Source organism: Chlamydotis macqueenii, chromosome 1 (assembly GCF_036417535.1).
Source record: "Chlamydotis macqueenii isolate bChlMac1 chromosome 1, bChlMac1.mat, whole genome shotgun sequence".
NCBI lineage: Eukaryota > Metazoa > Chordata > Aves > Otidiformes > Otididae > Chlamydotis > Chlamydotis macqueenii.
Genome location: NC_141556.1, coordinates 212550220 through 212563391, shown reverse-complemented (window position 1 = coordinate 212563391; position 13172 = coordinate 212550220). Strand labels below are relative to the sequence as shown.

The window sequence follows — 13172 nt, the reverse complement described above, 5'->3', positions numbered from 1 at the left end:
TAAAATAATCTTTCTCTAACTGCTTTGTCCCAAGCCATCCAACTCAGCTCCATGCAAAAAAAATTCACTTACGTACTTTTCACCTGTCCTCCTGGAAACCTTATTTAGTCAATCACATTCTCTCCCCTGACCATGGAAGAAAGCACCCCTCTGCCGAAAGCAAAACACGGAGAGTGGAGTGACTCATTTCAGGTCATGCAGCGGATCCCTGGCAGAGCTAAGACCAGAGCTCCCACGTTTGAACTCAGACCATGCTGTGGTTTAAATTTAGTTCCAGACATGCCTTTCCCTAATATAAATCATTGTCTGAGTCATGCTAGACATTTCTTTTTTCCTTCCCTTGCAGATGGTCATACATCTTTACTCATGACTGAGCTTCCCAAGCACAGTCTGGTACTTGTGGAACAGCTTACAAGTAGAGTAGGCAGAAAGATTGTCTTTTATTTATGTAATTGTAGAGGCTGGTGGCCAAGGAATAGAGCAGAGCTTTAAAGTGTGGGTGGATGGAGGCAACCTCCTCGGTGCCTGCAGTTATAAGGTATCAGAAGCAGCTGTGTGCCATAAGCAGGGGAACTGTCTGGGGTGTTGCTTGCTGGGTGGCCTTGTATCATCTGGGTTTGAAGGGATGATTCAGGAGTGGAGAGAAAACATGTTTTGCGACAGTCTGAGAGACAGAGCTGGATGGGATTCGTTGCTGCTGGGTAAATATGCCTTCTAATTTCATTCTAATTTCACTCATGCACTATATAGACATCAATATGAGAGACAGATTACTCCAGGGGCCAGTCTGGAGCAGATTATCTTAGGTTATGGCCATAGTCGCTGAAGAGCGACCCGTAGCTGCTGGGCCACCCAGTCCATGCTGCCTCATGTCCACCTTGGATACCGAGGCAGGACACAAGTGTGACCTACACAATTGTTAGAAACTATCACTTCCCCAGCAGACTACTTCATTTGCTACAAAGATCCCAAAAAGACATTTAACTTGGCAACCCGCTCCACCAAGCATCTCCAACGCGCTGATTGTAAAGCAAATTCCTGTCGTTGGTTTGTACAGCACACTTTGCACTTCCAAAGTCACGGTCACCTTCCTAATGTTTCAGAACCATCATCCAGCCCATCCTTCCAAATCTGGCCTGGATTAAGGATGAAGTAGCTCCTCCTGAGACTGCACAACCAATGCCCACAGTGCTCAAGCCACCATCACTTAATAAAGTGAAGAGCTATGTGGCTGGAGAGGAAAGACCACAGTCAAACCTGCTATGTGTTGTAAGAGTCAGTCAGAAAATCAGTATTGTCTCAACCTTGTCATCAAGGACTTCCAGGTGGACTATAGACTTGATCTGGCCTAAAAGTTAGGCTCACAACTTGACATGAGTTGCTGTGAGCAGCCTGCCTGAGATGCAGTTGTTTTTTTTTTCTCCTGGGAACCGAACGGAACTGTTACGGACAAGGCCGACTCTGGCCTAACAACAAAATGTACAACATCCTTGAAACGGCAGACAGAGTGGTGCGGAGGTGCCATGGCTCATCCCTGTTGTCAAAACTGGCAGAGATAACCGTGCTGCTGCTATCGAGGAGGATGAATCACAACTGCTGTCTCAAAAACAACGGTGAGAAAGTGCCCTTTAACGGAACTTTGCTAATTATAATGTACAAAAAACACACTTCTATCCTAAGGGCCAAGAGCAGGCGGAGGTCCCCGAAGTAAGGAGGAGCAAGGTTTGCCACTTGGCATAAAAGGTCGACCCCTAACAACGAGACCCCCGAAAAGCTCTCCCCACCAAGGATCAACATCGACATTGATCGTGAGGACCAGCAGGACGCTGCCTGGACCTAGGACCATAGGGATGCCTTGGACCCGCAGTGGTAGCTATTATCTTCTTTTTTCCTTCCCTATCTTTACTTTTCCTTTTCACTCCCTTTCACCTATCGCACGCCGCTTTACAGGCAAAATAATAAAGTTTGTGCTGTTTGATTGAAACCAACCCCTTTGGCCTGTTCGCTGTAATTTTGCACTTCAAGATTGCATTAAAAGAACCATCACGAGTCCCGAGTGGGCCGTGACGTGTGTTCACGTGGTCCAAACTGCTCGTTAAAGTGCAAGTCTCCCATAGGAGCTAAAAGTGGCACCAAATCAAACACGTACTCCAGTTCTCACCTGATGAGAGAAGCCAGGCCCACAGCACAAAGCACCAAGGCAAATATCAGCATTACTCCCAAAATCATGACTGTGGGCTCAATTCCTGTGCAAAGAAGGGAGAAGAATCAGTGAATTAGAAATTATCTTTGGTTTAAACTATAATATCGAAAATATCAATATCAGATCATTAGACTACAAAGTCAAATATTCAGCCCCGAGAATGCTAGAAGACAATTTTTATGGAATGTTAATTTGTGAATACAGAAATACTTACTGACTTTATTTACATGAGACTGAAACTACTATAATTATTTATTTCTATGAACTTTTTTTCTATACCAGACTTAAAGATCTGGATCAGCGGAAAAATATTTTTCCTTCAAGTAAATAAAGACTGGACTCACAGAGAAGTATTAAGTTTTAGAGGCAACTTCTACAAAGTTCATAACTTTTGAACATTTGACCCTCTTCTCTCCAGGAACTGAAATGCTGAAAAATCTTTATCATGTGGTACCGAACTGATGGCCAGTGTGAGTCACCAGCCCATCTGGGATTTTTCATTCCCTGCTGCAGATTTCTAACACTGAAAAGAGCAGAAGAGAAGGAAGAGAAGGCTGATATCTTCCTCAATGCCCCCACCAACAGACACTTTGTTAGAGAGCTAAGGAAAGCCAACGTAAGTGGATGAACTAAATTCCAGTGGGAACTGGAATTTAGTTTGTTGTCTCTGTCTCTTCTGTTTATTTCGATTTTGTTCTGTCTACATTCAGAGATCTTTAAACACAAACAAGCATGGTGAAATTTGTGTTGATAAAAGGTTCATAACTCTATGTCACGCTTGCACCTAAATCACAGGCCTTTTTGCAAGCATTGAAACTGAGAGCTTCCTCAGTGAAAGCTGCAGACATTTTTGAAAATTGGTGTCCTTTTCAAGAAAAGAGAGCATTTTAGCTGGAATTTTCCTGCCAGATTTGAACTTAACTTTCAGCTTCAGCCCAGGGCTGGAGTCCCTGGTCGTCCTTACACATCCACTGACTGGCACAGGTTGGCTGGAGAAACTGTGGATGTCCCATCGTTGGAAGTGTTCAAGGTCAGGTTGGATGGGGCTTTGAGCAACCTGATCTAGTGAAAGATGTCCCATGAACTACATGCTATTTAGAGGTCCCTTCAACACAAACCATTCTGTCATTCTGTGATACTATGATTCGATATAAGAAGTCACTCTGCTTTCATGCTCCAGCCTGGAGCTAGCCCTGTACACCTCCACCTGGGAAGAAATCCAGGCACCATAGAGTGGAAACTTCACACCCAGTTCTCCACTTTGCAGACAGAGTGGATGTAGACCAAGGTTTCATTCCATCAAAGTACAATGGAGACACTGCCAGGTTTCTCCAGGAGGTGCTCACCTTGAATACAGGAATGAACAAGACCACATCAAGCTGGCCTGGAGGCCAGAGTTTGTTCTTTATGCATGGACAAAGTCAGAGTGTTGCAGTCTCCATAAGAGCAGGTGACAGCAACCTGATGTTCATCCCTAGGAGGCAAGGGAGCTGCCGAAGATATGTCCCCCTCCAGAAGTACTGGTGCGAGTATGAAGCCAAAACACATCCCATAAAGTTCTTGCACAATGCTAGATCCATGGAAAAGGAGGCACCAGATCAGCCTAGAGGCAGATTTGCAGGAGACCTGGCACTCTGGACCTGTGGTCACCTGCTGGGAAACCTCTTACTGAAGAGAGAATGAGCTTTGAATAACCCAGTCACAGGGGCATGGGTTGGTTTTCTCACTGGGCAGAAGACAAAATGCTTCCTGGACAAACTAGTGATGAAATGTAAGGTTATAAAAGTTCCTTCTCACATCTCTGCATGGCCTTCTAACATTTTCAGAGAGAATCTGTTACCCAGACCACAATGCGGTAGGAATAACGTGGAGTTTGTTAACGCTCTCTTCTGCATTCAGTCAGGGCTTTTTTACTGGTGGTGTCTCCTAAGCTTCCTCAGGTAGTCCCCAGAGACTTCTGTCTGAACAAAACTCCTTTAAGAAAGAGCCTGAGAGAAATTCTTTGGCTTATTACCATTGCATATTATAACCCACAAGTGCTTGGCCATATTTTAGAGGACTCCGAGGCAACAGAGTACTAGAAAAGCAGTGCAGAAAACTAAGGAGTAGCAGAGTGTCTCCTTGATCATGTCCTTTGCTTGAAGTAGGGGCACAGTTACACATCATGACCCTTTAACAGCTGGAAAACATCCAAAGTCACTGAAGTAGCATCTGGTAAACTGAGAGCAAGAGCTAGTTGGTGCACAAAATTCACTGGAGTGAATGAGAGACAGTAAAAGGACAAGAGAAGTAAAACAGCCAGATAAACAAAGCCTAAGGACTAGGAGACAGCAAAGGCAATACCAAAGACTAGAGCGCTCATGTCACTGATGGACAGGCCATCACAGGAACAATGCAAAGCCTTGAGGAAGCTCAACCAGAAATTTATGACTAATCAGAAGTGAAAGCAAGGTTATCATGGGCTCATGGGAAAAAGCAAACTTACGGCATAGAATCATAGAATCAGGGAATGGTTTGGGTTGGAAGGGACCTTTAAAGGCCACCCAGCCCAACCCCCCTGCAAGGAGCAGGGACATCTCCAACCAGATCAGGTTGCTCAGAGCCCCGGCCAACCTGGCCTGGAATGTTTCCAGGGATGGGGCATCCACCACCTCTCTGGGCAACCTGGGACACTGCTCCACCACCCTCAGAGTAAACAATTTTTTCCTGATGTCCAGTCTGAATCTACCTCCCTCTATTTTCAAACCATTACCCCTCGTCCTATCGCAACAGGCCCTGCTGAGGGGACTTGTGAGATTGTGTTAAACCCAATAGGGGACACTTTACGGGGACTGTGAGAGTATATGAATCTTCTCAGGGGATGTTTAGAGGAAGGAAAAACATGGGGAAAGGGAAGAATGGGGTGAGTTGGGGAGACTCAAGGGTGGGATACTGATCACACATAAGTATGTTGTGCATTTTTCTGGCCAACCACTGCACCTGATCATCACAATCTGTCCTACCTTCTTCTTAACCCCTATCCCCATTTTTCTTTTTCCCTAGATGAAGATGCTCTTTATTCTGCTTTTTTTTTTTTTTTGTGACAGTTGCAGACTTCAAGTCAGCCTAACCAGTGAATAAAATAAGAGGTCCTGGAGCCTGCAACCCATGAGAGACCACAAATCTGGACATTAGCTCCTGCAGAGACCAGAGGGTTTGAGAGCTGGCTATAAGGGAGTTACAGGTCTGGACCACCTGCGAGAAGATTCATTTGTGTGCGTGCAGGGGCCAGGTGGTGAGATGTGCTAGCAAGCCTGGAGCCTGATTGAGTGGTGCATGAGAACAGGATCAGGCCGTTTGTGTTGTCCATCTTTTGACAATGTTAGTTGTGGGTAGCGGTGCTTGTAAAAGCATTGCTCTCCTGAATGAGTCAATCTGTCGGTGGTTGGCTGTGTTTGCCCTCTGTGTGTGTGCGCGCGTGTACTCGGAACAGTTGCTCAGCCCTGCTGCTGCTGGACCTGAGGTCTGGAACCACAGCAGCCTGGCAACATCATATCCAACCTCCCCTCCAACCCTAACTCCATACAAAAGCCAAATTGAGGTCTGGATTTAATTCTACTCATAAAATTCAGTCTCTGAAATATTAGTAATAATAATAAATTACCACTTCACTGACAAATGCCCAGAGCTTTATGCTTTCGGAAAGGTGTGAACATAAAATCTGATCTCTCTAAAAATCAGGGGGACTTTTCCATAGGCTGCAATGGGATGTTAAATTAATACACCATTACTAGTGGCAGTGCAAAATTAGATACATGGTAGCATTATATTTGTCTCTTCTATCGTTTGCCAGCTGCTGTAAGATCAGTATATCTCCAATTTCCATGGAGCGACGCTGATTTAAACAGCTACGGTTGAGCCAAGGGGAATGTTTTTCTCAGCTGCCGAGTGAAATATTCTGTAGATGTGGTTAATTTTGTCTGTTTAAGTCATATCCTGGGGCAGTAGGAGTAAGTGTTTAGTATTATAAGTAAATATGTCAAGTGGAGGCTAAGTATCCTACCCTGAGATTTTGGCTTCCCTGTGGACTTTAAAACTGCACCACAATCGTCTGAAATTAAAAATAAGTAAAACCGGTGCCCAGTCTTGCAAACCCAGGAAGCAGCAGAGATATCTCTGCCCCTAAGTCTTCAGTTACCACCTGTGTTGTCTAGAGTAACTCAAATTATTTTGAGTAATGATTATCACCTTTTCTTGATGAGGTGAGCTCTGATGATCCTTAAAGCTGCATAGCTAACTGGGTAAAGAAGCTGGGGTTAACCAGGAGGTGAGAGCATCTGCTGTTGTGCGTCTCTCTTAGGCTCTCATCAGTGCAAATCCTCTTAGAGCCCTGTTCCTCAGAAGGACAGGGACATAGTGCCGGGTGGAGCCTCTGGGATGTATTGATTGACATCAAAATAGGCAGATGTTGACTGCTAGACCTGGAAAACCCTTTCCAGCACACAATAGTGGCAACAACCTTATTGACATAACAAGCAGTAAGAGAATCATGTGGATCAATACTGGGATCTCTGTACAGGACTCTTGTCATGAACAGCACGATGACTGGTCATCTTTATATGAATTTCCTGATTTTAGACTATTTTATTTGGGAAGATCTGATTTAAAGGGGCAATCACCTGGAGTAAGATGAAAGAAATAAGAAGCATCGACTCAATGTCATTTGATTTTTTTTTTTTTTGTCTTTCTTACCTCCAGTGCAGAGAATATCTGGATCAAACCAACAGCTGGAGTCTGGCTTGGGTGGAGCTCCACTGGGAAAGTGGATGGCCCGGCCTAGGGACTTCACAGAGTCTGAAGACATGTCCAGCAAGTGGGTTGGGAAGAGCTGGTTCCCACGACCATCTGTGTCCAGCATCACATAGTTGCTCAGCCCTTTCCCACAGTTGTCTGTCTCTACCCGATGACTAAATCCAGGGAAACTAAAGTTTTTTGTGTGCTCAGCTAAGTTAGCTCCTGAGACTCTGGCTCCTTTCCTCCGAACACTGTCTACAGCCATTGCCATGAAGTAAATGGCATCATAGATTGTTCCAAAAAGTGGAGAAACCTAAAAATACAGGAGAAATTGTCATCAGGATATACTACTACCAGCCTCTATTTTGAGATTTGTGGCAAAAAAAATGTTCCACTGGCTAAGCTGTAAACTCAACAATGGAGACATCTAAGCATTATGGCTCACAGAGTAGTGGGTTTGAAGAATCTTAGGTTGAAAGTAGCTCTGGATCAACCCAATACATGTGTGACTTTGAATATCTGCCTTTTCTTATGTTTACTTCCAAAAATATAATTTCAAAATATTTTTAAAACCATCTAAAATTGCTATATCATGGGAAGAACCAAGACTGTGAGCATGACGTCCAGCTGGCATTTTATCACATCCTGCCTCAAAGCACTGCACTAAACCGTCTTCCACAAATAGACGATCAAAGCCAGAAGTTGGTCTCCCCACAAAAAAATATCATGCCCAAAGGATCAGTCTTCTCTATCAGAACATTATTTATTCTTAAGATGTAGAAACTATAAAGCAGAAACACAGCAAACTCATTCTCTGGAGTACCAGAGCTCTTTCTCCTTGCATTACTCCCTTCTGTTCCAGACTTGATTTAGGAACCTATAACTTTCCCCTCCCCTAAAATCACACATGGTGGCTTTTGCCATCACATGGTCATTCACAGCTGGTAGGTGAAGAGGTATTATAGCCATACTCTCGTAATAAAATGAGGAGTGTTGTTGGGAGCCACAGAATTTGATGTCTGTGGTGGGATTCATGATCAGATGTAGACACCAACAATTAAGAACCCTACACTAAACCCTACTACTTAACTATATTGATTAATGTGAGCTCTCATTATAATGAAAGGATATAAATGAATGGTTTCAGGACATGATTAATCTCCTCCTAAAGTAGACATCCATGCAGATCTGATAAATCATGTCCTAAAAGTACTTGTAATTTTTTGAAAGATCATATTGAGGTTTGAAGATTAGCTCAGCTAAATCCTGCATCTCTTCACCAATATGACACCAATGTCTACAAGGTAGCAACTGACTTGTGGTTGTTTTTTTTTTTATAATCTAGTAGTGACATTTAGGTAATTGTACTGACAAAGAATAACTTTGACTACAGTGCTAAGAAGAATGAGACAGTAATGATCCTAAGTATTTTCCTCTAAACGCATCCAGTATTTTGTTTGTTGCACCTCGCCAAATTCTCAGGCATGTGGACGCTTTATTTTGGTGCTTTAAATACTCCATGGACTTTATCTACCTTAGGAGACACCTCTTCAGCTTCAGCCTACTGCAATTAGTGCACAGCAAATAAAATTCAAGACCCTCAAAGGCAACCCCTTTCTCTTGAATTCCCATCATGGTCCTGGATTGTCATCATGGTCCTGCAGTTGAGCCAACTGAGTTAGACTGCCAGACATTCAGGATAAATATTCTTTCCAAACAAATGTAGACCTCATCCAACTTCCACCATATTTTTCTCAAAATACAAGCACACATTCTGGGTTGTCTCTCACCTGTACTTGCTCTTTAGCTATTGGTTGTCTCATGTCTCCCATTACCTGGCTCCAGAAAGGCTGTAGAGAAAGAATATTTACCTGGGTGGTTTCCAAATCCATGCTTATTTCACCACTTTCTTTAGCTTCCCTGAACGCATCATAGAAAGTCCTTTCTCCAGACTCCAGTGTGATAGTCAGCACAGCATCATACGCTTTCTGGAGCTTGCTGTTGCTATCAAAGACGTCGAATGAGTTGTTTTGGTAAGGAAGACTGTACAGCAAAGTGTCATATGGAACGAAGACGTATCTTCCATCTGCTAGTCCCATTTCCAGAGCTTTTGTGAGTAAGGCGGCCTGTTCCTCCCCTCCAATGAGCACAGAATGCATGCACAGGAGTACAACTGAAACACAAGAATTGCAGTCTTGTTAATCCATGTGGGCTTTTCAACAAAAAATAGCTCCTTCCTCCCAATAAAAGAGCTGTCTGAACTGTTGTATCAGGTCAGACTCTAATGAATCATAGAATCATAGAATCATAATGGACCCACACCAACGTAATATTATGATCTAGTTGGGGATGTCCCTGCTCCTTGCAGGGGGGTCGGACTATATGACCTTTGAAGGTCCCTTCCAACCCCAACCATTCTATGATTCTGTGATTCTATGCTAAGGATGTTGGGAGCTACACTTATTTTGTTCAATTTCTGAAGGTCTGTAACATCTAGCAAAGGAGGCTGTAAAGCATTACCCATTCCTGGAGTCATAGAGAAGGAAGAGTGGATAGAAATTTTCACAAAAGTGAGACACAAGCTGACATGATGGGAAATCATGGTCCTGTGCTGCCATCGACTGAGAGATGTGAGCTTTCCCTTTTTGTGCCCTGAGCTGACAGACACCACACAGTCAGTGCCCCAGCAGTGCCCAAGCTCCACCCATTCGCCCTGTGACCATTGTGTCGGTTTTTTAAGTTAAGCACTGTGTACTGTTTCAACATCTGGTCTATGCTTGGCCATTCCAAACTCTGCATCTTTGCCTGCAAAATGCCATGGGACCAATATCTGCTTAACAGGCTTCCCATGGCTCTCACTGGCCCTTCATGAAAAGAAGCACTCCTGATCTTTCACCCAAGACACATTTCAAAACTCAGTCAGTGAGAGGAGCAAAGTAGGGCAAAGATGGGAAGAAAAGTTGCAAAGAAGACTAAACCAGGAGGGAGCAGGATCTCTAGAGTAGCTGTGGGCTCTCCTTAAGAGAAGAAGTATCCTTGCCAAAGTAGAAGCTGAAGTGAACAAAAGCATTTTCAGGTTCCTGAATTACAGCAAAGAAACGGGTACTTCTAGGCAGTGAGTCATCCCATATTACAGCAGAGAGCTTAAGCTGATCAGATGTATCATGTCTGAAGAGGGACTAGTTCTCTCCATTGATTATGAAAGGGGTCCACCATCTCCAACTCAAATGGAGAGCTGTGATGGTGATGAGGTGAACCCACCCAAAGCGAATTTGGTCTCAAGTATAGATTTGAGCACTGATAAGACACCAAGTTAGACAGGACCTTGCTACCTTTGTCAGTCTTTGGCACAAAAGTCAAAGGCTTAGCTAAAATGCATCCTCATCTGGATTCACGGTGCTGATGACAGAGGTGTACACCCAGAACCAGAGCTCCATCACAGACTTCCTAACAAAGCTCTGAACCAGAAAATACATGTCTTCTCATGATTTCTCAAGAGAAAACAGATCATTCTTTACTACATGTGCTGTACATCAACAAGGGATCTTTTACTGCTTTAGCAAGTGTTGTGTAACATTGGATTTCACTTATGATACTTTCACTGAACACAGGTAGCAAGGACACAGCATCAAAGCGTTAGATTTTTGATAATCCATAACCTAAAACACCATAAATATAAAACCTTTCTTTAAACCCCTCTTTACATTTGACAGGGTCAAGCACAGACACTCATTTACTAAATATTATCTTTTCAGACAAGCGGGACCCAATCTTTCATGTTGTAGAAGACCTTTACCCATCTCCATCTGTGCTGGTTTTGTTTGGGGTGGAGTCGGGCAGCTATGGTGGCAGCTTCTGCAAGAACCTGATAGAAGTTTCCCCTTCGTCTGGTGGACCTGGCCAAGTCTGGGGTGTACCCATCACTGGCCAGGGCCCAGCCAACTGGTGGCAGAATGTTCCCTGATAACGCCTCTGAGACACTATGTTTAAGAAGGGGAGAAAAAAAAAAAAAAAAGAAAAAGGAGAAGAGAAGATGTGAGGAAGCTGAGCGGGGGCAGAGAGGGGGAGGCGCGAGCCTTGTGGGCCTTGCAGGCCTCACCCTCTGGCCTCCCGCGAGGTGGCCGACTGGGCCTGACTTGGCCCAGCCTGGCTGCAAGAAGTGGAGAGGAGATGAGATGTGAATAAAATGTAAAAAGGATCCTGAGAGGTGTCTGCCAGCCTGTTGTGAGGAACGGCTGCAGACGCCAAGGTCAGTGCAGAAGGAGGGGGACCAGTAATGCAGCTCCTGGCAGAGATTCCCCTGCAGCCCGTGGTGCAGCCCATGGTGGAGCCGGCTGTGCCCTGCAGCCCATGGAGGCCCACGGAGGGGCAAAGATCCACCTGCAGCCCGTGGAGGACCCCACGCCGGAGCAGGTGGAGGCCTGAGGGAGGCTGTGGCCCGTGGAGGGCCTGCTGGGACAGCTGTTCTAGAGGGACTGCACCCCGTGGAAGAGATGACCCACGCTGGAACAGTTTCACGAAGGACTGTGGCCCGTGGGAGGGACCCCACGCTGGAGCAGGGGAGGAATGTGAGGAGTTCTTCCCCCAACCATGAAGCAGCAATGTAAAACAATGCGTGATGAACTGACCGTAACCCCCATTCCCTCTTCCCCCCTGTGCCACTCGGCCGGGGGGAAGGAGGTAGAGATAATTGAAATGAAGTTAAGCCCAGGAAGAGGTGGGTAGGAAGAAGCTGTTTTTGTTATCTTCCACATTAACCTGCTTTGGTTTTAATAACAAATAAATACTTTTCCCCAGGTCGAGTCTGTTGTGCCTGTAATGGTAACTTTAAGGATCTCTCCCTGTCCTTATCTCAAACCTTGAGCCTTTTTTTTTCTTACGTTACCTCTCCCTATCCCCTCAAAGGGTGGATAGAGTGAGTAAGAGACTATGTAGCTTGGTCCCAAGCGGGGCTAAACTATGACACCACCACATATAAAATGCCTAGCATTCTTTAACATGAAGCCCTGGCTCTACTAGGGTCAGAGATAAAATTCTGATGGGCTTAAATTACTTCAAAATTTAGTTCTCTAAGCCATGTCTATTGGGTAACAATGCAATCCTACCCTGGAGAACATGTAAAAAAAAAAAGAGGAATGAGACTCAAAGCACTTACTTCTGATGCCGTCAACTGCTTTAATCTCATTCCAAGTGTCTTCAGTGCCTTTTTCTCCTTTACGCACGGATGTAACGATGCCTACAGGAAGCCCCTGGTTCCTGAGTGCACTTGCTAACTTGTTGGCTGTGTCCATCCAAATATCCTCATTGGAAGCAATGATGCCAACATGAGCCCAGTTAAAATATTTCATTACGGTAAATAAAACTCGGGTTGGAGAGGGCAGGGTCCTTGCAAATGTAGGGTGGTGGATGGTGGAATCCAGTTTGTAATTGATGCACATCCATGAGAAGATGGCTTTATTCCAGTTTTCCCCTAAAAGTGTGGCAACCTCACAGAAGCCAGGGTTCAGAGGGCCTATGAAGGCTGAGGAAAGCTTTCCAAAGTCAATGAATCTAACCAGAGCTCTTGGTGTCTCACATTCTTCTTGCAGGACCACATAATCCAGCCTGTGGCCAAGATTTAGTGAGGGATCTTTGCTTATTCGTCCCACTGCTAACCGGGCAGCCACATGGGGAAAGGCTTTGGAAAAGAAGGGGTCACAGTTCCAGGGTCCGAGCAGTCCAATTTTAAAAACAGAACAATGTGCTGGAGAGCAAAGTAGGATTATTCCCAATAGTAGCCACCAGAGAGCCTGGAAAAATGTCTTGAATGAATTTCTAGTGTTGAAATGATGCAATCTAATGTGCCTTGACAGCACCCAGAGCAAGCTGTTAGGACACGGTAGGAGAAATGACATTGTTTTACAGGTGGGCAGACCTGCGCCGAGTTCTTTAGGAAGCCAAGCCGTGCATTACCAGCTGCTGGAAGAAAAGCAGATTAGATTTGCCTTCCTGTAGACGCATTTGTTCAGTACACGTAGATAGAGCTGAGTCAGCCCAAATTACACAACGGTTCTCAAGGTGCAAGTCTATGAGGTGCCAAAACCCTGCGCAGACACGTGGACATGCACCACACAAGCCACTGCACCACGCAGACGAGCATCCACCCAGTGTCAGTTAAACATACCACAGCTCTTAAACACATTTATAAACATTTTTA

The 13172-nt window shown here is 44.8% G+C and overlaps 1 protein-coding gene across 1 annotated transcript in view; it reads right to left on the bottom strand.

Moving 5' to 3' along the window:
• GUCY2F (guanylate cyclase 2F, retinal) overlaps nt 1-12870 on the bottom strand; it is a 47249-nt gene extending 34379 nt beyond the window's left edge. The window contains exons 1-4 of the mRNA XM_086743204.1: nt 12132-12870; nt 8848-9149; nt 6935-7289; nt 2162-2246 (exon numbers count right to left, since the gene is read on the bottom strand). Of these exons, the coding sequence (XP_086599330.1) occupies nt 2162-2246; nt 6935-7289; nt 8848-9149; nt 12132-12870 (1481 nt within the window). The remainder of the gene's footprint in view (nt 1-2161; nt 2247-6934; nt 7290-8847; nt 9150-12131) is intronic.
• Nucleotides 12871-13172: the final 302 nt, after the last annotated feature.